Raw genomic sequence first — 27,195 nt, forward strand, 5'->3', positions numbered from 1 at the left:
GTATTTGGTCCAGAAACAACATTTGCAATAGAAAGAAACAGGTATTTGGTTCAGAATCAGCATTTGAAAATTGAAATAGTCTAGGCTTTCGGTTCAGAGGTTTGAAGAAGATGAACAGTATTTTCAGATTCAAAGGGTAAATTTGAAATTACAGGAAAAATTATCATAACTATAAACAGCCCTAAACGTTTTATTAAGGCGGTTTTTGGGATCGATGCTGTTTCCTGAGAGACGTTTTCTCAGAAAATGGTGCTGCACAAGCATATTATTTTTTCAAAAAAAAAAAACATTTTCTTAGATTTTCTTAATTTCCAATGTGTTATCTGAAAAAAACATTTTTTGGAAAAATAGCTTACCAAATAGTAGGCGTTTCTCAAAAAATGAATTTCTGATATAACGCTGATGTGACACCGTTTTCTAAAAAACGGCATCCAACCCAAACAATACCTACTAAGAGAGCTTCATGTTGGCCACCTTAAAAAAATACATGTAATTAATTTTTGAAACCGTATATATTTAATTCTTAAGCAAATTGATGAAATTAATAATAAAATATAAAACACCATGATTAGGGCAGAAATTGGGTGGGTCCGATTTAGATGTAGTCCAGCCCCGCTTTACTATCAATAAAAGATAAAAAATATTATATATAACATTGTTATATATATATATTTCATTACATTACAATGACTACATGTAATCGGACTTTGATTTTTATTATATTGAATGGGTCAAATCAGCATTGGTTTCAATTACAAAACAGATACAAGTTTTAACATCCAAGTCTAATATGATCAAGGGAAAATTCCCGATTAGTACCTTGTATATTGGGTTTATTTTCACTTTGGTTCCCAAACTATAAAATGCGATAATTCAGTATGCGAACTTTTAAAACATGATAACAAAAAATAAAGCAAAAAGAAATCAAGATAACAAAAATAGAAATAAAAGTAAAACAGACAATCAGAGAACAAATATTTTGTATTTTCTATATTTTTACTTTTTTATATCTAATGTATACTAATCAGTAATATCCTTTTTCCAACATTATATTAATTTATCTTTAATAATTTTCTATAATTTATAATGAAAAATACACAATTTTTTAATAGTTTTTCAAAATCTATCATTTAATACATTTTAAATAAACTTTAAAAAAGTCACTGCGTTTAAGAGAAATGCTGAAAAGTTATGGTGAATTTTAGACAAATTTCCAAAATAGAATAAAGAAAAATAAAAGAAGCATTTAATTATCTCTTATCCCAAGACTCATTGGAGAATGTATAGATTATTTTTCTCTTGATCGATGTTTAAAAAATGATGTAGATTAAAAGAGAGAGAGAGAGAGAGAGAGAACTAGGAGGGGTTTTGGAGCTAGGAGAGTAAAGCTGTATTTATAATAAAAAACCACCAAATTCCAAAGGGATTTTTTTTTTTTGAAGTGAGTAGCTGATATATTCAACTGCATTTTAAAATATAGTTTATACACACAGTGGCCCAATGATACGAGTATATTTTATGTAACAGAGCTAATATATGTGAACATTTCACCAAAAAAAGGTTATATATATGTAAACTAATATGTATAACAGAGCTGCAAAAAGCTCTTTCTCAACAATATGGCTCTCCCCTATTCAAGAAACTTGTGTCTCCAATTCTCGGAAATTTCTTCTGCTCTGTTTCAGATCTTCATCTTCTTCATGTTGCTAATCCCCTTTTCAAATCCAATTTCCTTTAACTTTTCCAGCTTCGATGATAAAGCACGAGATTCAATAAACTTGGAACGCGATGCAAAGATCTCAGCCAGCCAAGACATCCAACTCAACGAAATCGAATGGAGTAGTGGCCGAGCTACATACAGAGACCCGGTGCGTCTCTGGAACAAGGAAACAGGAACGCTCACAGACTTCACCACTCAATTCTCTTTTTACATTGATTCATTAAATGACGAAAGATATGCTGATGGAATGGCCTTCTTCCTCTCTCCCAATGGTTCCGCCTTGCCTTCTACATGCTGCAATATGGGTATTTTTAAACAATACAGCGAACTCGACCCTTTAGAAAATCAAGTTGTTGCCGTGGAGTTTGATACTTATGGAAATGAATGGGACCCAGTACCCTCAGAAGACAATTGGAGCTTTATACCCTATCATGTAGGTATTGACATCAACTCAGCTAGATCAGTAGCAACTGCTAACTGGACTAGTACTAGCTTCGAGGATGGGAAAATGACTATAGCTAATATTAGCTATAACTCTAGTACAAAAAACTTGAGTGTTTCCTGGACCTACGCTGACAATCCAACTTCTAGCCTCTCTTTTAAAGTTGATCTGAAGAATTACCTACCGGAATGGGTTATGGTTGGGTTCTCTGGTTCCACAGGTCGAACAGGTGAGCTTCATGTGGTTCGCTCCTGGTATTTTTATTCGAGTTTACAAGTAGAGTCGTCTGATTCGAGTGGGGGAACGAATTGGAAGACAAAAATGGTGGTTGGAGTGGTTGTTGGGGCAAGTATGAGTGGCTTGGGTGTGATTTCTTTCATCCTGTGGATCAAGAGGAAAAGGCAAAGAGAAGAAGAAGAAGAGGAGGAAGATATGGTCTTTGGCAATTCCATTAATGAAGAATTTGAAAGGGGAATCGGACCAAAAAGGTTCTTGTATGGTGAGTTGGTTCGTGCAACAAATAACTTTGCAGAGGGCCGAAAGCTTGGAGAGGGAGGGTTCGGAGGGGTTTATAAAGGTTTTCTGAGTGATCTAAATATGGAAATTGCAGTCTAGAGGATCTCTCAAAGGTCTAAACAAGGGATAAAGGAATACATGTCCGAGGTGAAGATCATTAGTCAAGTACGGCACAAAAACTTAGTCCAACTTGTGGGTTGGTGCCACCAACGAAAGGAGCTGCTCCTCGTATACGAGTTCATGCCCAACGGGAGTCTTGATTCCCATCTGTTTGGACAGAAGGAACCATTGGGATGGGAGGTAAGATACAAGATAGCTCTTGGACTGGCCTCTGCGTTGTTTTATTTGCATGAAGAGTGGGAACAATGCATCGTACATAGAGATATTAAATCCAGTAATGTGATGTTAGATGCAAACTTCAATGCAAAACTTGGAGATTTTGGGTTAGCTAGACTTGTAGACCATGGCCAACGAGCACAAACAACTGTGTTAGCTGGCACCATGGGTTACATGGCTCCCGAATGTGTTGCAACTGGGAAATCTAGCAAGGAGTCAGATGTGTACAGCTTTGGAATTGTTGCTTTGGAAATTGCTTGTGGAAGGCGGCCTATTGAACCATGGCTAGAAACAAATAAGGTAAGGTTGATAGATTGGGTATGGGAGCTCTACGGAAGAGAAATGCTTGTTGAAGGAATAGATCCTAGACTTACAAATATGGGTTTTGATGAAAAGCAATTGAAGTGTTTGATGGTTGTTGGGCTATGGTGTACTCATCCAGATTCCAACCTCCGACCCTCCATAAAGCAAGTGATGCTGGTTCTTAGTTTTGAAGCTCCACTACCCACTCTCCCACCTAAGATGCCTGTGCCTACCAATTATGCGGCTACACTGGATATGCATAATGTCTCGAATCCACCATCTGCTAATAATTATTCTTTTGCTGATATTTCCACTACATCAATCTTGTATCCACGCTAAGTTGGAACCCTATGTTGTATGTTTTCAATCGGTTTATTTCTTTTATTTTCCTTGGGTGCATGTATGTGGTTTTGGAATAAAACAATGTAAGTTGTCTTTTTTTTTTCTATTGTTTTCCTCCCCGAGTGTATACATGCTCTTTATCTGAAAAAATAAATGGCTTGTATTTTGTGCTTACTTACGTGACAATTGACATATTCAAATGTTGTTTTAAACATCATCTGGTATAATGACAATAAGAATATGAGAAAACCCAGTGAGTTAGACGTTTATTTGGCTGTTGTATTTATAATGCATGGCTCTTGTAAGTGTTATAATAGAATACTAGAATACAATAGATAAGTGTTATCAACATAGATGCAAAGAGACAAGGATGAAACATATCGACTGCCTTAGTGAAGCAAACAACACTGACATTATCACACCAAATCAAAGGCAGTGTAAGCAATTGAACATCCAACTCATTAAGCAAGTAACAAAGCCACAATATATATATATATATAATTACTAAAAATAAACTTATAACAAAAATAGAAAAAATACAAAAAATTAAATTTCAAAAGTTAAATTATAGATGCTTAATATCCAATAATTATTTTTAATCTTCAATTAAATAAAAAAAATAAAAATACATTTGTAAATAATTATTGAAAGCATATTTATAATGAATATACACTATTATTATAAAATTTTTACTAATAAATATACCTTTGTTGATAGTTATTTTCTGTAATTATTAATTGATATAAGTGAAATTAGTTATTTACAATATTACTTAGTCATTGAAATAATATTGTTATTTCAATTTTTAAAATATTAATTATTTATTGAATTTAATAATCCATAAACTTATAATTGTACTATTATTACATAATTCATTATTAATTTTGTAAAATATTAAAATATTATTAATATGAACATTACGAATTCTATTATAATTATTTATCTACTTTAAGAAATTTTTAAATTTATTACATAATTTTTTTATTTTAACTATTTAAATTTTTGTCATGTTTAATATTTTGTTATTTAAATATTTATATAAAATGTAAAATATTTAAAAATTTTCATTATTTGAATATATTTATTTTAATGTTATTATGTAATATTAAATATTTTGTTACATTACTTAGCTATTTTTAATGTTTTTATTTAAGATTTTTAGTTATTGAAATATTTAAATAATGTTTTATTTTTTAATGTTAAAGTTTTATTATTTGAATGACATTTATATTGAATAATTCATTAAATTATAATTTATATATTTACTACATAAGTTCATGATGAATTTTGTAAAAATATTGAATTTTTAATAATATGAACATTATTAAATCTTTTAACGTTTTTCATGCATTGGTGAACCGTTTCCCCCAATGGTTGATTGATGTACATCCTACATGGTGCTTACCTGTCAGCACATACATGTAAAATGTTACATACCAAACAACATTGTGTTGCTCACTGCCCACGTGGCAGAAACATTTTTTGTGTAAAACGGGTCTTGGAAGAATGGACGTTTTTTCTTGAAAATCGGTTTCAAAAGCACCCACGCTTCCAAACATGATGTTATTATATAATTTCGTTATAATATTTAAATAGTTCTGAATTTTTTTAATTGAAACTTTCTTTAGATAGATATAAATAAAAAGTGGGTGGGGGGGGGGGGGAGGATAAATAGGAATTAGAGATAGTTTAGGAGAGAATCTGTTTACTAAATTAGAGATAAATAGGAGTTAGAGATAATTTAGGAGATAAATAGAAACTACAGAGAATTTAAGAGGAAGTGGGGGAAAGTGGTGCCAATTGACTAAACATTAGAAAAACAAATCCCTCTTTCTTTATGATTGTTAAAAATAATTAAATATATGTGATTTATTTATTGATTTAATTGGTAATTATGTGAAATTAAAAAAAATAGAAAAGAGAATTTGAAGCAAGGAAAAATATGATAACGTGGACAAACCAATTAATGTATATATAGATGAGGATCCAAATTATAATAAAATTGATCTCTTGGACGAAAATTAATAGATTGGGGAGAAAAAGACAAGTAGAAGAGAGACCGACAAACTTGGAATTGCATATTTTATTACCTCAACTTATCCTTATGAGCAACCGACCAACTCCAGTCTATCTTTAATACCCGTCCAACTGCCATCCTACTCTGTCAACTACTCTATATCCATTTGATGAAAAGAACAAAAAAAAAAAAGAAAATTCAAGGAAAATTCTAAGTTCAAAATAATTGGAGGTTTGCCAGATATTCAACCCGATCTATCTAATCAATTGGGCTTCATTATTGAGAAGCAGCCAGCCAACTAACGATTGTATCATCTGCTTAAGTTGTTACTCGTCGTTTGTGATCATTGTATATGCATCTTTATCAGCTATTACACATCTTCTGTCATTTCTCTACATTGCTACTAAGTCAATAACAGTAAAATTACAAAAAATGTCAATGTTTAAGTTGGTTTTCAAATTTTCACCTTCAATCTACCTAATTTAAATCATATATGCTGAAATTGAAAGCATAACTTAAATCTTTTTACAAAAAAATTGTGATGTGGACCAGTCAATACCACACTACAGAACACCACTATGGGTGTGGACTAGTCTTGTCCACACAGTTTGTCCACTGTTTAAAATAGTTGCGGACTATTGTGTGGTATTGAATGGTCCACACCTTGTGGCAGGGACCAATCCATACCACACAATAGTCCACAACTATTTTTTGGAGGGAAGAAAAAATGCGCCTATAGCTCTTTCAATGGTAACTTAATGCTTTATCATTAAGTTGCAAAGAGCTGGTGGACCCTGTACAGCCAATGATTCCTCTCCCCATTTGGAGTTAATACTTACCATGTGGTACTTATTACGACACAAGATGGACCCTACTTAATAGACACTTCTTAATAGAATTTCTTTATGCATTTTTCTACAAATGGTGTTTCTGCATTTTTTCTTGTAGAATTTTTTTTTTTACATTTATTTTGCAATTTCTGCAAATTTGGAGTATTTTCTTGCATTTTTTCTGAAATTTTTACAAAATTTTTGTAATTTTTGTCTCTTCTCAAAATCAATATTTTCTGTCTATTTTCTTTGGATATTTGGATTGAAGAAAAGTAGTACTAAAGGAAATCCTTTTATTTCCTGGCTGTTGCATATGCAGTGCATAACAATCATTGTAAGTATTGTGAACCTGGGCCAATTTTCTGTTTTTTGCCTTGCATTGAAAGCTCCATTGTCTCATTTCAACTGTTTTGGATGTTTTAACCTGCATACTACCTCATATTGACCTTGTTCCATATATGATTTGATGGAAAAATGAAGCCCAATTTTACATTTTCAACTTAAGCAGAGTCTTGTTCTATGTTAACTTAAGCCATGAGTTATTTCATCTGAAGGCATTGATGTCAAGATTTCACATTAAGTGGGACACACAATCATGCACTTTTTTTTTTTAATTCTTTTTATCAATTCTAGTTAGGGAGGCATCAACTAGTGTTCTTGTAATAAGAACACCATTTAGGTTCTGATTTGTTGAAATTGGTTATTGTTCATTGCAGGAAAAGTAGGACCATTGAACAGCATGTTGTACCTGTTGTCTTGTATCTGTACTCCACAGGTGCTACTAAACCTCAATTAACAGGATGAGCTAGTAAGTTTCATATACATCTTCTGGTTCTACTTGTTCATCAGGATTGCATAAAATCAATAAATATATTTAATGCTCTCTGCTACTTTTGTCTTAGGAACGCTAGGGTCCAATGAAGGTATGTATTTCATTTTGGTGAATTAGTAGTTTAGAATGAGCACTGAAGAAGATACTGGGTTATTTTCATAGCTAGTGCACTTGCTATCACTTCTCCTTGGTGGTGAGGTTTAGTTTGTATTTCACTACTTGATAACTAGTGCACTTGCTAGGGTTATTTTCATAGCTATCACTTCTCCTTGGTGGTCAGGTTTAGTTTGTCTCGGGGCCGGGTGCCGGGGAGGAAGTTGAGGCTGAGGCAGCTGGGGGAATTGCTGCTAAAAGTGATACTGGGAGGCATGATGTAGCGCTTGCTACTAGTAGAGTTGGTTCTGCTGAATTTGCTGTACTTGGGCTTACAAGGCCCGCATGCACTGTATCCAATCGTCAAGCTGGTTCTCCCTGGTCGGCAGAGGGACAACAGTTGGTTCAGCAAAGGTTATCTCAACAGATGGGGGAAAGGGAATGCTCACAGGCGCCACTGCTCGTGGCATGTTCAAGCTAGGGATCCCATCCACTGTAAGGGGAATGGTGAACTGTCCAATGCATACCACAGGGACCTGGGGTTGTTCCCTAGTGTTGTCCATCTCCATGCTACGCCCGACGTTGTTTGAAGAAGCTATGGATGCTGGATTTTCGAGAAAGAGGTGCTGTGAAAGCTTAGAGGGAGGCTTTCAGAAGCGTTTCCCACAGACAGCGCCAAATGGTGTAGCACGATCCGATCGGTCCTATCTGTTGGTAGTCTCGCCTCTGACGGAGCGGGAGATGCCTAAAACAGGAAGGGAAAGAAGATCTCCGGGGGAGGAACTCGGTGGAGATGCTCCGAAGCTCAGGTTAGTATTTTTGAGAAGGCAAGGAAGATGGGAGACCAGAAGGTGCGACTTGTTCACTTACCTCTACACTTGGAGGAAGAGGACTTTTTATAACTACCCTGGTGCACTTGCTTCCAAACTTTTGCCAGGTGGGGCATCATTGCCTCTACGGGGACAGACATAACCGCCACTGTCTTCCCTATCAGGGCCGTCTCTGCGACTTGAGATGACGGTAGCAGGTGGCCATTGGAATGCGGCTGTCATGTGTTAGACCCCTAATCAGTCAGGCACGCCACCTCAGAGTACGGGCTTCTTTGGTGTCAGGTAAGGTTGTTCAATCATGCGTTTTGGAGCTGAAGTGCCAGAGTGGTGCGTGAGGTGAGGTCTTGAGCTCGGATAGAAGTGTATTCCGATCTGACTCACCTCGGGTCAGTTTGGGCTTTTTCCCTTCTCATTCCTCACAAGGCTCGGGGCTTAAGGGAGAGCTCAAGCTCTTCCTCTTGGGGTCGCGGGTTCCTCTTGGGGGAGCTTGGGAGCTCCTCCTTGGGGGAGCTCGGGGCTCCTCTTTGGGGAGCTCGGGTCGTGGGCACGCTGCCGTGCCGGGCTGGCGCTCCTACCAAGTCACCCAGTTGCTTCCACATGTCGTACAGCCAATGGGTCGGGCCAAATCTCCCTCCATCACTTTCCCTTCATAATTCTAACTACAAAATATCAACCTTAGTCCATATGGAGTTCATTTAAGAGCTATGGATTCTTTAGTTTCTTATCTTAGTGCAAATAAACCATGAAGCTAGTGTGTGTGTATATATTATTTTTTAACAAATATTATCATTTTTTATTGAAAGAAAAGGTTACTAAAGAAAACAAAGTTTTATTTAATTCCATACGTTGGAAACCTTTAATTTCTGTTGATATTTGTATTACCTTTTAAGCCCCATGGCCCCCATTAATTTTGTTCCATCAGTTGGATGTACAAAACAATAAAATGAGCTATTTGTTAGGCTTAGGTGATACTTCCTAGGTGAGGGTACAAGGGAATCTTTTGAAGGGACTTTCTCTTGGCCTTGGTTCTTTTTTATGAACTTATAGCAAGATTTTCATCAATAATGTAGTACTTCTAGCAATAATCACATTCCAAAGCATATTCTTCGAATTGTTGTCTCTCCCATTGTTGTTAGACTCAGGTCAACCGGTGAACTGGTTATCCAAATAATTTTCTGGGTCCCAGCTCTTTTGTTGAAAAGCTAACCAATGTTTAAACCTTGAAGTTTTGAATGTTAAAACTGTATCCGACTAGATTTCTGGTTTTTCATCCAATTCATTTTGAAAGTATTGCTCTCTCCTTTCTAATCTCCATATTAGTATCTTCAGAATTCGGGCTGCCCTTGAATCATATTAAGCTGATAATAGTCAAGAAGAAGGAAGAGAAAGAGAGAGAGAAAGAATAAGAGAAGAGAAAAAAGGGAGAGAAAGGACTGGTTTGAATGAGAGAAAAAGATCACTCTTCCATTCGGCCAGAATTGATTTATATTATTTATATTATGAAAAAGAGAGAAATACCCCTACATGTTCAACACTAACACTCCCCCTCAAGCTGGGGAATATATATCATATAATCCTATCTTATTACATATGTAGTCCACTCTTCCCCGACTTAATCCTTTACTAAACAAGTCTGCCCACTGGTTCCTGTGTTAACATATGTAGTATCTATCACTCCACTCAACACATTTTTACAAAGTGACAATCAACCTCTATATGCTTGGTTTTCTCATGAAACACTGGATTAGAAGAAATATGAATTGTAGCCTGATTGTCACAGTAGAGTTTCATTGGAGTATCAATAGTGTATCCCATCTCGTGTAGAAGATTCTTCAACTACAATAATTCACAAGTAATATGTGTCATAGCTCTATATTCTACCTCTGCATTACTTCTTTTCACAACCGTCTACTTCTTACTTTTCCATGTCACCAGATTACCCCTAAGAAAAGTGCAATAGCTGGTGGTAGATCTCCTATCAGACAAAGAACCGGCCTAGTTAGCATCAGTATATCCTTCTATTTTAAGTTTTCCACCACTCTTGTATATCAAACCACGACCAAGAGCCCCCTTTAAATACCTCACAATCCTTAGAACCTCATCCCAATGTGGAACCAGATGATTCTACATGAACTGACTTACTACATTAACCGCAAATGAAATATCTAATCGAGTAATGGTTAGGTAGTTCAGTTTACCTACTAGTCATCGGTATCTGCTAGGGTCTTCAAACACTTCACCCATATCGTTGCTCAACTTAGTATTTGTTTGTATAGGTGTTTCAACTGGTTTAGCACCTAACAAACCTGTTTTTTCTAGCAAATCAATGACATATTTCCTCTGACACAAGTTAATACCATGCTTAGATCTTGCTACTTCTATCCCCAAGAAATATTTCAATTTACCAAAATCCTTTGTCTAAAAATGTTCTTGCAGAAAAGCCTTCAACCTATCAATGCCCATTTTATTATTTTCGGTAATAACAATATCATCTACATACACCACCAATAGAATCTTTCTTGCCTGAGAGTCATCACTAAAGACTAAATGGTCAATTTGGCACTGTTTCATACCAAACTTCTTTACCACCTCACTGAACTTACCAAACCATGATCGATGAGACTATTTAAGCCCATAAATGGCCTTCTTTAGTCTGCACACTTTACCGTCCTCCCCCTGAGCAATAAACCCTGGTGGTTGCTCCATATAGACCTTTTCGAGCAGATCACCATGCAAGAAAGCATTCTTGATATCAAGCTGATAGAGGGGCCAATCATACATAGTAGTAAGAGAGATCACAACACGAACTGGACCAATCTTAGCAACTAGGGAGAAGGTCTTTGTGTAGTCAATACCATAGGTTTGGGAGTACCCTTTGGTAATTAGTCTAGATTTCAACTGCTCTACACTACCATCAGGTAAGTACTTAATAGTATAAATCCACTTACAACTGATAGCCTGCTTACCAGGAGGAAGAGGCAAAGGCTTCCTAAACATCTTTACGGACAACAACAGAGGACAACAAGGAAATAAACTGGCGATGGGAAGCAGAAAGGTGAGTGAGAGAAACATAATTAGAAATAAGGTGAAGGGTATAACTACGTTTGCCTTTCCGCACAATAATGGGAAGATCAAGGTCAGATTCTGGGGGTGGGGCTGGTGTGGGGACAATTGTCAGATCTGTCGACAATGATGGAGGTGGAGGAGGAATCGGTACATGTGGGCGATGTGTATACACTTGATGGATAGGTGGCCGTTCAACAGGTGGTGGCACCGGAGGCAAGGACTTGGTCACAGTTGGAACAAGAGGAATGAAATTTGCAATTGGAAGAGGAAGGGGAGGAGGTGAGAAGGAAGAAACATCACTAGACCCCAAGAAAAATGGAGTAGACTCAAAAAAGGTAACATCAACACACACAAAGGAACGTCGAGAGCTAGGATGATAACATTTATACCCTTTTTGAGTTCGAGAATAGCCAAGGAAGATGCACTTAATAGATCATGCATCTAACTTGTCCCTTTTTGGCCCTAGATTATGAACAAAGTATGCACACCCAAAAACCCGAGGAGAAAAAGGAAACGGAGACAAGGTAGGAAACAAAGTGGTGAATGGAGAATGACCATCAAGGATAGGGACATTCATGTGAGGCATGAGAGATCGAGCTGTTTCCAAAAAATGACGATTCTTTCTCTCAGCCACTCCATTTTGTTATGGGGTATATGTACATGAAGTTTGATGGATAATGCCATGTTGGTCCAAGTATTCTTAAATTGATGAAGAAAAGTATTCACAACCATTATTGGAATGAAAAGTTTTAATGTGAACACCAAATTAGTTGCGATCTCAGTATAAAATTTTTGGGAAATGGTAAACAATTCACTCATTTCTTCTATTAAATAGGGTCATGTTATCATTGAATAATCATCAACAAAAATGACAAAATATTTATATCCATTGTATGGCATTACTTTATAAGGACCCCAGGCATCTAAATGAACCAAAGAAAAATGACTCGACATACGATTATCAACCCGAGGACTAAAGGGAACATCATGATGTTTTCCTAACTGACACGACTCACAATCTAAAACAGAAAGATGACTCAACGAAGGAACCAAAGACTTCAAAACTTTCAGTGAAGGGTGATTAAATCGACAGTGCCACTAGAGAGGAGAGAGAGATGACTAAAGAGTTGTTGACGTTTTTCCACTACCGTCAAGATAATACAATCCACCGGTTTCATGCCCTCCACCAATCTTCATCCTCATCTTGAGATCCTGAAAAACACATGAAAAAGGGTAAAATGTAATAGAGCAATTAAGAGACTTTGTTAACTTACTAATTGGCATAAGGTTAAACGAAAACTTAGGAACATACAGAATTGAGGATAAAGGTAAGGGAGTCATGTTCACATTGCCAACACCACAAATGGATGATGTGGAGCCATTAGCAAGGGTGACGGATTGTGATGTTGAGCAATGAGAGAGGGAAGAAAACGCACCTAGAGTTCCAATCATATGATCGGAGGCTCCAAAGTCAATAATCCAGGGATTGGGTTTGGATGCTAGACAAGCCATACCTGAGTGTGCGAGAGTGATTGTTTTCTACTGAGATGTGGCCTGAACAAACCTTTCATACTCATCACAGGGAACACTCATCATCTCCTTCTTGGGAACATTTGTGGATGTAGGAAGCATTTGATCAGCTGGACGACTCTCCTGTCTGAAGCTACTATCACTAGTCATGGCATGATTGGTCCAAGTTGAAAGTGGACCATGCAAGTCATAGCAAAAATTAATGGGATGTCCATCCATACCACAGTGTGTACACCTCCTCAGACCCGAACTACGTCATCGGCCATGGGATCCCCCTGAATCTCTACCTCCAGTACGACCACCACCATGGTTATAAGTAGGTCCACCACCACCACTCCAGCCATATACCGGTCCAATGCTACCACTATGGCCAGACTGAGCTCCCCGAGCTCCACCTTTAACACCATGGCCCCTTGATACTATAAAGGCTGATCTATCGGAAACACTAGTGTTCTCGGTAGATCCAATGGAAATCCTCCTATGTCGATCAAACAATTTCTTCTAAAGAAGGGAGAGCTGATCCTCCTAGTATCTAGGCCTGCATTGGTTCATACTTAAATTTCAGCCCCACAAAAAATTGAGTTACATCAAGTTGTTCTCTTTGTTGTTGCTGAAATTTAACATCAGAAGTGAGGGGGTGATAAACATTCAATTCATTACAGATGTTTCTCATACTAGCATAGCACTCCTCAAGACTCTGATCAACCTGTTGTAGATTAAAGTATTTCTAATACAGTTGATATATTCTGGTTGTATTGTTTTGACCCGAATACAACTTCTTAGCATGATCCCACACTTCTTTGGTAGTGTCAAGAAACATGAAGTTTACACTAATCTTGGGTTCCATACTGTTCCATAACCATGTCATAATCTATGTATCTTCTTGTTCCCAATCATCATACTCATGAGAATCGGTGGAGGGTTTTTCTTTCTTTATGTATTTCACCTTCTTCTTTGCCTTAAGAAAAACTTCTACAAATTTAGCCCAGGGTACATAATTTTCTCCATTTATTTTAATGGAGGTCATTTAAACATTCAAATAGTTAGTAGGGACCATCACATTAGTCCTTTTACCACTGCTGTCTCCCATAGCTGAATTCTGATATTGTTGAATTTGGCACACTGCACACTAGACCACACCACACACTAAATACATTGGTTTCAACACTTAGTATTGCTGAAAAGTGCACTCTTTAGACCACAAACCCTACCCCATGACTACCTAAAGACTCACCACACTGTTTGAGGACCACTCCCCTAACTCCCCTTTCGAATCATATTGAAAGAAACCATAAACCGTAGCACACTACAATATGAAATCCCACCATAGAATCCGAAACAGACTTATGATTTGATTCACAACACGAAATTGCATAGAAATCAGACCACAAAAGACATCCACTATACCACACGAATCAGCCCTCTTCTCTTCATCGATTAGGGGAGGGCTTCTTAGAAACCACAACAATCTGGCATTGGACCAGTGGCGCATAAGTGGAGCGCCAACTGTATTGCCCGTGGCTTCTGACGGGGTGGCAGCCATGCAGGTGGCCTCCTGTCGGATGCCCCACTTTGTCCAATCTTTAGGCTAGGTTGTCTCGCCTGTTGAGGACCATCTTGAATTGGTCTATAGTAACTAAGTTCTGAGCATTTCTTAGAGGGAAGTCTTTAAAACATTTCCACAGACGGCGCCAATCATTGTTGTCAAAGTTGGGGCCAAGGGCAACAAGGGAATTTCGTTGATGTAAGAGGCCAATGGGTCTGACCTATAAGCAGGAGAAGAATACATGTCAGAGGCCCCAGGTGTTATCCTAGGGGCAGAGACTCCGACAGCTAAGGATTTGAGACGAGGGTTCAAAGCTTAATCCTTAACAGCTAAGGAGAGATCTCTTGGGATTCTTAATGCATGAAAGCAAAGTATGATTACCTTGCGATGGGAACTTCCTTTTATAGATGAACTTGCCTTGAAGTAGTTAGAGGCAATTGAGATGTATGGCCAGGATTACACCTGGCTGATGCCATGTGGTGCAATCCTAGTTGCGCTAATTATGCCTACATCACCACTTATCGTGTTCCTCAATTTAATGTGTATGATCTTTCGACTTCATCATCTGATGTTGTGTTTTCTTCTACTATCTTATCTGCGAAATTTCTCTTAAATTCACGCTAAGTTGAAATCTTTATTTGTTGTACGGCCAATTGTGTGTCAATTTCGATTTCCTGCTAACCTTTTCCTCCTTTCCTTTCTACTAACCCAATCAGGCCATCTGTTTCTATCCGTCTAACCTCCCAACAAATAATTTAGTTAATAGAGGGTTAACCTTTGTAGACATTTATTAGGAGATTGGACAGATAAGGACAAATGGCCTAATTTGAGTGGATTAGTAGAGAGGAGAGGAGGAAAAAGTTAGCAGAAAATACGAATTGATTTTGTGTAATTTTCTTTCTAGTTTTCCTTCTGTCTATCTGATTGTGGCTCATCTATTATGTCTTCATAAAAATAAGTTTTACTTTGTAAGAATTTCCAAATTCCAATTGTAAATGTATGAATGTTGACCATTCCATGGGCTGGAGTTACGAAGCCTAGAGCCTGACTTAGTAAAATTTTATTCACTTTTAATAAGCATTTTTAAGTCGAGCTTTGTTTCGTTCCGTCCTAATAAAAGTACCACCTTTTTGTTTTTCAATGATACCTCCAAAAATATAAACAAAAATTCTCATATATGGGGTCAAAATGGATTTTGATAATTTTAAGAATTCAAAATTTAGAATTCAGAGGAAATAAAAGTTCACCAATACCAATATATCTCTCAATATAATCATGTTTTATGTTACATCATAAAATTAAAGTAAGCAAAAAAAAATTTATAACACAAGCAACCCAAGTTTATTTGTAGGACACCATCACCTGCAACTATAACTCTAATTCCAATGGTCACACTAAGGGATGACGCCAAGTTGGACTTTCTACCTAAATAATAAAACATATCTTTACTTTTCGAGTTGGACTTGACTTCTATAGTTCTATTGGGATGATGCCAGCAGACAAAAACCTTCTTTTATGTCTGTCTGTTAAAATGTGATATCATGCTGCGTAATAAGTTTTTGAAAATCCTAATTATATCCTTTCTTTGATTTGTTGTCTTATGTGACATCATGAAAATACAATAAATCAAAGAAAACTTTACGAGAAAGACCCAAACAATCTAATCTTAATTCTAGGACACCATCAACTACAACTATAACTCTAATTCCAACTATCACTCTAAGGGCCCATTTGATTAGTCAGAATCAGAATTGAAATCTCTCTACATTGATATCTTAATGGTCTATTCCTCCATCTGTTTGGTTCCAATGTAGATCAAAACCAGAATGGAAAATCATCTACAATGGGATTCTTATTCTCAAGGGAGGGAGAAGCTGGGAATGATTATTCCCTCAAATGGGGGAATACCATTTTAGTAAGAATGAGATCGGGATTATAGTTCTACCTATCCAAACAATTAGAATTAGATGGGCATTCTAATTCCAATTCTAGACCCTTATACCCACAAGCCAAACAAACCCTAAGATATGAATGAACCTGCAAATACATATTATAATTGGTTTTTTTGGAGGGAAGAAAAAATGCGCCTATAGCTCTTTCAATGGTAACTTAATGCTTTATCATGCCAATGGTGGTAAAGATGTTGCATTAGCCATTTACAACATGCATCTTAACATGGTGCTTTGCTGTTGAAGCTTCAATAGTGTGAGAATGAAATTAATAATGTACATGATGGTTAATTACTTCAAATAAATATATAGAATCATTGATACTAAGACTATTTTCTACACAAGATATCTTTTGGGTTGTTCATATTTTTTACTGATAGATTTAGCATTTAAACCACTAAGTTTGGCTTCCTTGCTGCATCGTTTACTGATAGATTTAGCATTTAAAATGTAACGTCATGCTGCAGAGCTAAGTTTTTGAAAATCCTAATTACTCTTTCTTTGATTTGTTATGTCTTATGTTACATCATGAAAATAAAGTAAGCAAAAGAAAAATTTATGAGAAAAACGCAAGCAACCTAAGTTCATTTATAGGACATGCACCATCACCTGCAACTATAACTCTAACTCCAATTGTCACACTAAGGGCCCCATTGATTAGTAAGAATCAAAATTGGCATCCCTTGACATTGAAATGCTAATGGTCTTCTCCCCCATCTGTTTGGTTGAGATGTAGATCAGAACTGGAATGAAAATCAACTACAATGGAATTCACATTCCCAAGGGAGAAGAAACCGGGAATGATTATATCCCCTTAAATGGGGAATGCCATTCTAGTAACAATGAATTCGGGGTTATGATTCTATTTAACCAAACAATTGGAATTAAAATGGGCATTTCAATTCCAATTCTAAACCCCTATACTCACAAGCCAAACAGGCCCTAAGATATTAATGACCCTGAAAATGCATGTTACAATTGTTAGTTGACCAAACGAATGGGTATTGGTTTTTTAAGGGATGTGTTTGTTTGTTTGTTTGTTTGTTTTTTTTTTTCTTTTCATCTTTGTAAGTGGAGACATTAATAATAGAATACTTCATATTTCTACCTAAATACTAAAATATATCCTTACTTTTCAAGTTGGAATTGACTTCTATTGAGATGGATGCCAAAAACGTTAATTTTCTGTCCGTGTCTGTAAAAATAATGCTGCGCAGCTACAATTTTGAAAATCCTAATTATACTCTTTTAGTATGAGAGAATGATGGTTCAGTTAGCCCAGGGTCAGAATTCATAGGCACAAACTACAATTGGGTTGGGATAGGTGCTAGGTTGAAATTGATGTCAACTTACAGGTAGGCATTAATAAATAGAATGTGGGTTGTTGACATTTTGAATGTTTATAGCTCTGCCATGGAAATCAAAAATCTGCATTGGGCTTATCTATATTTTTCGTTTTCTTGGTTTATTATGTTATATGTGACATCATGAAAATACAATAAACAAAAAAAAAATGTTACAAGAATGGGTGAATTTCAGATGTAGATCAGAATCGGAGTCTGAATGAGAATCAGCTATAATGGGATTCTCACTCCCAACAAAGGGGGAAGTCATGAATGATTATTCCCTCAAATGGGTGAATTTCGTTCTACTGTAAATGAAATCAGGATTACGATTCTATGTAACCAAACGATTGAAATTAGGATGAACACTCCAATTCCAATTCGAGACCCCTATACCCACAAGCCAAATAGACCCTAAGATATGAATGAAGCTGCAAATACGTGTTACAATTGTTAGAGATGATTGAAGTTGACCAAAAGGATTGGTATTGAATTCTTGGAGGGAAGAATTCAACTTGATGTGTTGTCATGTCAATTGCATAAAGTTTTTACTATTCCAAGTTGAAAGAGATGTGCTTTTTTTTCTAAATTAATTAGAATTAATTTAATTCCAATTTTAGCTTAGGCCTTAGAGTATATTCATTGTTGTATTACCGTCGTACGAGATAACAATTTATGAACCAAAGGACCAAGGTCAAAATTTAATTTGAAAAGGGAGGGGACATTCGAATATGTAGGTGACAAATTAAGAGAGATTTAAGTCTTCAACCCTTTTTGAAGCCAGAAGGAATTTTCATTCATCAATTAATTACATCTCATGAGAGACCATAAACCGAATAAAGTCAAGCATAATTAACCAGGTCATGGCTGTATTATGGGTAATGACAAACTGAACTAATTTGTGGGCTACTCAATTACACAGTCAATATATAACCAACAAATTGCACTGTGATAAGGTAACTCTATTAAGAAGTGTCTATTAAGTAGGGTCCATCTTGTGTCGTAATAAGTACCACATGGTAAGTATTAACTCCAAATGGGGAGAGGAATCATTGGCTGTACAGGGTTCACCAGCTCTTTGCAACTTAATGATAAAGCATTAAGTTACCATTGAAAGAGCTATAGGCGCATTTTTTCTTCCCTCCAAAAAATAGTTGTGGACTATTGTGTGGTGTGGATTGGTCCCTGCCACAAGGTGTGGACCAGTCAATACCACACAATAGTCCACAACTATTTTAAACTGTGGACAAACTGTGTGGACAGACTAGTACAGCAAAGATTGCGACAAATAAAAATAGTGGTGTAGACTCTCCAATGAGGGTCAGCATCAGAACAAACTGCCTCAATGACTACCTTATCATCGCTCTCTAATTCGATAGCCTCCATCGCGACATGCAGTGGGATAGCCTCAGAGCTTCCAGCACCACAATGGTTTTACCTTTCTTAAATGTGGAACAAACAATGGGCATCGCTCAAGATAAAATGAAGCATTCATTGTGATTTCTAATGATGATTCCAGTTTTGCGCTTCTGGAGGTGACCAAGTTCCCTCAGTATGATCGGTTCTGGTTTTTCCCCAAACTGGATTTCTATAAAAATCATTGGTTTTGAACAATAAATCGCTGACCTGGGCGATTAACTGTTTGAATGGTTTTGACCGATTTTCATTTTTTTTTAATTTTTTATTTTATTTTTTGTCAAAATAGGCCAACTGCTTGATTCGAATGATTGGACTGTTCAACCCGATAACCAAACCCCTGATCGGTTCAATCTCTGGGTCAATTTTGAAAACCACTGGACGAATATAGGTAGAACGGTTGGCTATAACTACTTGTATCCCTTCTTCAAACCAGATCTCCAACATTGTATACCATTGGCCCGAAATCCATAGGAGATGCTAAGCCAAATAGGGCCAATTTCTAAGCAAGAGAAGAATAAATGCTCGGATGTTTTAGGAGCTTCACAAGTAGAGTTTACAAAATAGGATTATTGGAGGAGCATCTCCTAGCCATTTTTGCACCAACTGTGATGGAATTCATACAACATCTTCTTCAAATGAATGTTTTAATGTGGGGAATTATAAATTTAATTCCCTAGAATTTTCTCCAATTGAGACCATTGCAAATGCACCCCATTATGGATCAAGAGTTCTTTGTTTGAGTGCTTGGCGGATTCTAAGAGGGAGGTGTCTTCTCGCCAAAGGAAAGTAGAGTGGTGGGAGAAGGTGATAGCGGAGCTCGATGAGGAGCTTACTTCTGTGCAACTTGGGTTAGGAGAGGCTAAGGCAATGTCAGCTTCTTTCTTAGGCAGAGGAGTGCTTGAGTCTGCTTTAGGGTTTTAGAGAATCTCTCTCGACTGTTGTTGGGCAACAATCCTGATATTTTGTTTTCTTCTTTTCAGTTTGTTGTAATTTTTGTATTCTTGTCATATTTGGACCTTTTGCTATAATGCAATGAATGGTTTTGCAGTGGTTATTTTCTGTGATATGAAATCATGTGCTGTGGTATATATATATGCAATTTTGCACGAGGTATAAGTTTACCTGTAGAAAAATATTGATGTATATTGTCCGGTTTTGGCGAATCGCCACTATCTATTATTTGCTTTCGCATTCTTGGATTGTTGGACCATGTACTTTGTATGCTGCAGTGCATTGTTTGTCTCCATAGTACTATGTATGGTAGCCTTTATCCTAAGTGCCACGAGTAGGGTTGTATTTTGTGTATTGTGCATGTATGACTATTGAATCTTTGTTATGATAATTTATTGTAAATGATATATAAGTTTTATACACACCTTTTGGCCATGGAGGCTGCTACATAACTTCTTTGAGGCCCCGTCCAGTCCAAAATCAATTTGGACGGATTGGACGGACCGAAAAGACATAGTGGATTGGACCAATCCGGTCCAAAATATTTATTAGATTTATATTGGATTTAGTTGAATTAAGCCAATATCTGGTCCATTGATATAAGATAAGAATATAGGTGTCACCTTGTAAAGATGCACCTTACATGGACCAAACAACCCCATCCCACCCTGTATTGGGAATCTCCTGCACTTAGTGTTCATGGGGAGATATTCTCAATACACGGTGGGATTGGGGCTGTGAGATCCACGTGAGGTGCCGCTCTCGTTCTGCGAGAAGCAGATCCCGAATCATATTGGATGGCGTAGAGAGTTTCAATCTACTTTTCAAGAACAACTTATTAAAATATAAATGACATATATATATATATCACATTGATGATTAGTTCAGCCAGCTAAATGAAAGAGAATGTATAATACAAAAATCTCTCTTATTTTCTTTCCTATTGGAAGCTAATTAGATAAAGCAGAGATTATTTAAGATGGAAAAAAGGATTAAAACAAAAGGACAATAAAATAGTAAAAAGATTTAAGTTATGCTTTCAATTTCAGCATATATGATTTAAATTAGGTAGATTGAAGGTGAAAATTTGAAAACCAACTTAAACATTGACATTTTTTGTAATTTTACTGTTATTGTAATGTCAGTTTTAGTAGAATTGGATTGAAGTGAATATTTCTAAAAGTTCAAGGTACCTATAAATTTAAAACATGAATATTAAAAGCATCCATATATTCGAATCTGGTTGCTTGTCAATAATGAAGCCCAATTGATTAGGTCGGGTTGAATATTCGAATTTGGCAAACCTCCAATTATTTTGAACTTAGAATTTTCCATGAATTTTCTTTTTTTTTTTGTTCTTTTCTATCTTTTAATTCTAACTTTCATTAATTGTTTTTTGTCTTTTCACTTTCTTTTCTTCTTTAAAAATTTTCATCAAATGGATATAGAGTAGTTGACAGAGTAGGATGGCAGTTGGACGGGTATTAAAGATAGACTGGAGTTGGTCGGTTGCTCATAAGGATAAGTTGAGGTAATAAAATATGCAATTCCAAGTTTGTCGGTCTCTCTTCTACTTGTCTTTTTCTCCCCAATCTATTAATTTTCGTCCAAGAGATCAATTTTATTATAATTTGGATCCTCATCTATATATACATTAATTGGTTTGTCCACGTTATCATATTTTTCCTTGCTTCAAATTCTCTTTTCTATTTTTTTTAATTTCACATAATTACCAATTAAATCAATAAATAAATCACATATATTTAATTATTTTTAACAATCATAAAGAAAGAGGGATTTGTTTTTCTAATGTTTAGTCAATTGGCACCACTTTCCCCCACTTCCTCTTAAATTCTCTGTAGTTTCTATTTATCTCCTAAATTATCTCTAACTCCTATTTATCTCTAATTTAGTAAACAGATTCTCTCCTAAACTATCTCTAATTCCTATTTATCCTGCCCCCCCCCCCCCCACCCACTTTTTATTTATATCTATCTAAAGAAAGTTTCAATTAAAAAAATTCAGAACTATTTAAATATTATAACGAAATTATATAATAACATCATGTTTGGAAGCGTGGGTGCTTTTGAAACCGATTTTCAAGAAAAAACGTCCATTCTTCCAAGACCCGTTTTACACAAAAAATGTTTCTGCCACGTGGGCAGTGAGCAACACAATGTTGTTTGGTATGTAACATTTTACATGTATGTGCTGACAGGTAAGCACCATGTAGGATGTACATCAATCAACCATTGGGGGAAACGGTTCACCAATGCATGAAAAACGTTAAAAGATTTAATAATGTTCATATTATTAAAAATTCAATATTTTTACAAAATTCATCATGAACTTATGTAGTAAATATATAAATTATAATTTAATGAATTATTCAATATAAATGTCATTCAAATAATAAAACTTTAACATTAAAAAATAAAACATTATTTAAATATTTCAATAACTAAAAATCTTAAATAAAAACATTAAAAATAGCTAAGTAATGTAACAAAATATTTAATATTACATAATAACATTAAAATAAATATATTCAAATAATGAAAATTTTTAAATATTTTACATTTTATATAAATATTTAAATAACAAAATATTAAACATGACAAAAATTTAAATAGTTAAAATAAAAAAATTATGTAATAAATTTAAAAATTTCTTAAAGTAGATAAATAATTATAATAGAATTCGTAATGTTCATATTAATAATATTTTAATATTTTACAAAATTAATAATGAATTATGTAATAATAGTACAATTATAAGTTTATGGATTATTAAATTCAATAAATAATTAATATTTTAAAAATTGAAATAACAATATTATTTCAATGACTAAGTAATATTGTAAATAACTAATTTCACTTATATCAATTAATAATTACAGAAAATAACTATCAACAAAGGTATATTTATTAGTAAAAATTTTATAATAATAGTGTATATTCATTATAAATATGCTTTCAATAATTATTTACAAATGTATTTTTATTTTTTTTATTTAATTGAAGATTAAAAATAATTATTGGATATTAAGCATCTATAATTTAACTTTTGAAATTTAATTTTTTGTATTTTTTCTATTTTTGTTATAAGTTTATTTTTAGTAATTATATATATATATATATTGTGGCTTTGTTACTTGCTTAATGAGTTGGATGTTCAATTGCTTACACTGCCTTTGATTTGGTGTGATAATGTCAGTGTTGTTTGCTTCACTAAGGCAGTCGATATGTTTCATCCTTGTCTCTTTGCATCTATGTTGATAACACTTATCTATTGTATTCTAGTATTCTATTATAACACTTACAAGAGCCATGCATTATAAATACAACAGCCAAATAAACGTCTAACTCACTGGGTTTTCTCATATTCTTATTGTCATTATACCAGATGATGTTTAAAACAACATTTGAATATGTCAATTGTCACGTAAGTAAGCACAAAATACAAGCCATTTATTTTTTCAGATAAAGAGCATGTATACACTCGGGGAGGAAAACAATAGAAAAAAAAAAGACAACTTACATTGTTTTATTCCAAAACCACATACATGCACCCAAGGAAAATAAAAGAAATAAACCGATTGAAAACATACAACATAGGGTTCCAACTTAGCGTGGATACAAGATTGATGTAGTGGAAATATCAGCAAAAGAATAATTATTAGCAGATGGTGGATTCGAGACATTATGCATATCCAGTGTAGCCGCATAATTGGTAGGCACAGGCATCTTAGGTGGGAGAGTGGGTAGTGGAGCTTCAAAACTAAGAACCAGCATCACTTGCTTTATGGAGGGTCGGAGGTTGGAATCTGGATGAGTACACCATAGCCCAACAACCATCAAACACTTCAATTGCTTTTCATCAAAACCCATATTTGTAAGTCTAGGATCTATTCCTTCAACAAGCATTTCTCTTCCGTAGAGCTCCCATACCCAATCTATCAACCTTACCTTATTTGTTTCTAGCCATGGTTCAATAGGCCGCCTTCCACAAGCAATTTCCAAAGCAACAATTCCAAAGCTGTACACATCTGACTCCTTGCTAGATTTCCCAGTTGCAACACATTCGGGAGCCATGTAACCCATGGTGCCAGCTAACACAGTTGTTTGTGCTCGTTGGCCATGGTCTACAAGTCTAGCTAACCCAAAATCTCCAAGTTTTGCATTGAAGTTTGCATCTAACATCACATTACTGGATTTAATATCTCTATGTACGATGCATTGTTCCCACTCTTCATGCAAATAAAACAACGCAGAGGCCAGTCCAAGAGCTATCTTGTATCTTACCTCCCATCCCAATGGTTCCTTCTGTCCAAACAGATGGGAATCAAGACTCCCGTTGGGCATGAACTCGTATACGAGGAGCAGCTCCTTTCGTTGGTGGCACCAACCCACAAGTTGGACTAAGTTTTTGTGCCGTACTTGACTAATGATCTTCACCTCGGACATGTATTCCTTTATCCCTTGTTTAGACCTTTGAGAGATCCTCTAGACTGCAATTTCCATATTTAGATCACTCAGAAAACCTTTATAAACCCCTCCGAACCCTCCCTCTCCAAGCTTTCGGCCCTCTGCAAAGTTATTTGTTGCACGAACCAACTCACCATACAAGAACCTTTTTGGTCCGATTCCCCTTTCAAATTCTTCATTAATGGAATTGCCAAAGACCATATCTTCCTCCTCTTCTTCTTCTTCTCTTTGCCTTTTCCTCTTGATCCACAGGATGAAAGAAATCACACCCAAGCCACTCATACTTGCCCCAACAACCACTCCAACCACCATTTTTGTCTTCCAATTCGTTCCCCCACTCGAATCAGACGACTCTACTTGTAAACTCGAATAAAAATACCAGGAGCGAACCACATGAAGCTCACCTGTTCGACCTGTGGAACCAGAGAACCCAACCATAACCCATTCCGGTAGGTAATTCTTCAGATCAACTTTAAAAGAGAGGCTAGAAGTTGGATTGTCAGCGTAGGTCCAGGAAACACTCAAGTTTTTTGTACTAGAGTTATAGCTAATATTAGCTATAGTCATTTTCCCATCCTCGAAGCTAGTACTAGTCCAGTTAGCAGTTGCTACTGATCTAGCTGAGTTGATGTCAATACCTACATGATAGGGTATAAAGCTCCAATTGTCTTCTGAGGGTACTGGGTCCCATTCATTTCCATAAGTATCAAACTCCACGGCAACAACTTGATTTTCTAAAGGGTCGAGTTCGCTGTATTGTTTAAAAATACCCATATTGCAGCATGTAGAAGGCAAGGCGGAACCATTGGGAGAGAGGAAGAAGGCCATTCCATCAGCATATCTTTCGTCATTTAATGAATCAATGTAAAAAGAGAATTGAGTGGTGAAGTCTGTGAGCGTTCCTGTTTCCTTGTTCCAGAGACGCACCGGGTCTCTGTATGTAGCTCGGCCACTACTCCATTCGATTTCGTTGAGTTGGATGTCTTGGCTGGCTGAGATCTTTGCATCGCGTTCCAAGTTTATTGAATCTCGTGCTTTATCATCGAAGCTGGAAAAGTTAAAGGAAATTGGATTTGAAAAGGGGATTAGCAACATGAAGAAGATGAAGATCTGAAACAGAGCAGAAGAAATTTCCGAGAATTGGAGACACAAGTTTCTTGAATAGGGGAGAGCCATATTGTTGAGAAAGAGCTTTTTGCAGCTCTGTTATACATATTAGTTTACATATATATAACCTTTTTTTGGTGAAATGTTCACATATATTAGCTCTGTTACATAAAATATACTCGTATCATTGGGCCACTGTGTGTATAAACTATATTTTAAAATGCAGTTGAATATATCAGCTACTCACTTCAAAAAAAAAAAATCCCTTTGGAATTTGGTGGTTTTTTATTATAAATACAGCTTTACTCTCCTAGCTCCAAAACCCCTCCTAGTTCTCTCTCTCTCTCTCTCTCTCTTTTAATCTACATCATTTTTTAAACATCGATCAAGAGAAAAATAATCTATACATTCTCCAATGAGTCTTGGGATAAGAGATAATTAAATGATTCTTTTATTTTTCTTTATTCTATTTTGGAAATTTGTCTAAAATTCACCATAACTTTTCAGCATTTCTCTTAAACGCAGTGACTTTTTTAAAGTTTATTTAAAATGTATTAAATGATAGATTTTGAAAAACTATTAAAAAATTGTGTATTTTTCATTATAAATTATAGAAAATTATTAAAGATAAATTAATATAATGTTGGAAAAAGGATATTACTGATTAGTATACATTAGATATAAAAAAGTAAAAATATAGAAAATACAAAATATTTGTTCTCTGATTGTCTGTTTTACTTTTATTTCTATTTTTGTTATCTTGATTTCTTTTTGCTTTATTTTTTGTTATCATGTTTTAAAAGTTCGCATACTGAATTATCGCATTTTATAGTTTGGGAACCAAAGTGAAAATAAACCCAATATACAAGGTACTAATCGGGAATTTTCCCTTGATCATATTAGACTTGGATGTTAAAACTTGTATCTGTTTTGTAATTGAAACCAATGCTGATTTGACCCATTCAATATAATAAAAATCAAAGTCCGATTACATGTAGTCATTGTAATGTAATGAAATATATATATATAACAATGTTATATATAATATTTTTTATCTTTTATTGATAGTAAAGCGGGGCTGGACTACATCTAAATCGGACCCACCCAATTTCTGCCCTAATCATGGTGTTTTATATTTTATTATTAATTTCATCAATTTGCTTAAGAATTAAATATATACGGTTTCAAAAATTAATTACATGTATTTTTTTAAGGTGGCCAACATGAAGCTCTCTTAGTAGGTATTGTTTGGGTTGGATGCCGTTTTTTAGAAAACGGTGTCACATCAGCGTTATATCAGAAATTCATTTTTTGAGAAACGCCTACTATTTGGTAAGCTATTTTTCCAAAAAATGTTTTTTTCAGATAACACATTGGAAATTAAGAAAATCTAAGAAAATGTTTTTTTTTTTTGAAAAAATAATATGCTTGTGCAGCACCATTTTCTGAGAAAACGTCTCTCAGGAAACAGCATCGATCCCAAAAACCGCCTTAATAAAACGTTTAGGGCTGTTTATAGTTATGATAATTTTTCCT

At 35.4% G+C, this 27,195-nt stretch overlaps 2 protein-coding genes and 1 pseudogene across 3 annotated transcripts; 1 reads left to right on the top strand and 2 right to left on the bottom strand.

Moving 5' to 3' along the window:
• Positions 1 to 1,555: 1,555 nt before the first annotated feature.
• Positions 1,556 to 3,768, top strand: LOC148843380 (L-type lectin-domain containing receptor kinase IX.1 pseudogene; annotated as a pseudogene). Its single transcript, XR_016103681.1, has one exon. The product of XR_016103681.1 is annotated as an L-type lectin-domain containing receptor kinase IX.1 pseudogene (transcript).
• Positions 3,769 to 23,516: 19,748 nt separating this feature from the next.
• On the bottom strand, positions 23,517 to 25,787 carry LOC148843381 (seed lectin-like). The gene has a single exon (XM_088959308.1). The coding sequence runs from the start codon at positions 25,726 to 25,728 to the stop codon at positions 24,571 to 24,573; it is 1,158 nt and encodes a 385-aa protein (XP_088815434.1). The 5' UTR covers positions 25,729 to 25,787; the 3' UTR covers positions 23,517 to 24,570.
• On the bottom strand, positions 23,692 to 24,531 carry LOC148843382 (L-type lectin-domain containing receptor kinase IX.1-like). The gene has a single exon (XM_088959408.1). The coding sequence runs from the start codon at positions 24,529 to 24,531 to the stop codon at positions 23,692 to 23,694; it is 840 nt and encodes a 279-aa protein (XP_088815534.1).
• Positions 25,788 to 27,195: the final 1,408 nt, after the last annotated feature.

This window comes from Nelumbo lutea, chromosome 8 (assembly GCF_056320005.1).
Source record: "Nelumbo lutea isolate HS-2025 chromosome 8, American lotus-T2T, whole genome shotgun sequence".
In the NCBI taxonomy this organism is placed as follows: Eukaryota; Viridiplantae; Streptophyta; class Magnoliopsida; order Proteales; family Nelumbonaceae; genus Nelumbo; species Nelumbo lutea.

Coding starts and splice junctions, on each gene's coding strand:
- LOC148843382 (XM_088959408.1), bottom strand. CDS start 24,531: ATGTCCGAGGTGAAGATCATTAGTCAAGTACGGCACAAAAACTTAGTC.
- LOC148843381 (XM_088959308.1), bottom strand. CDS start 25,728: ATGGCTCTCCCCTATTCAAGAAACTTGTGTCTCCAATTCTCGGAAATT.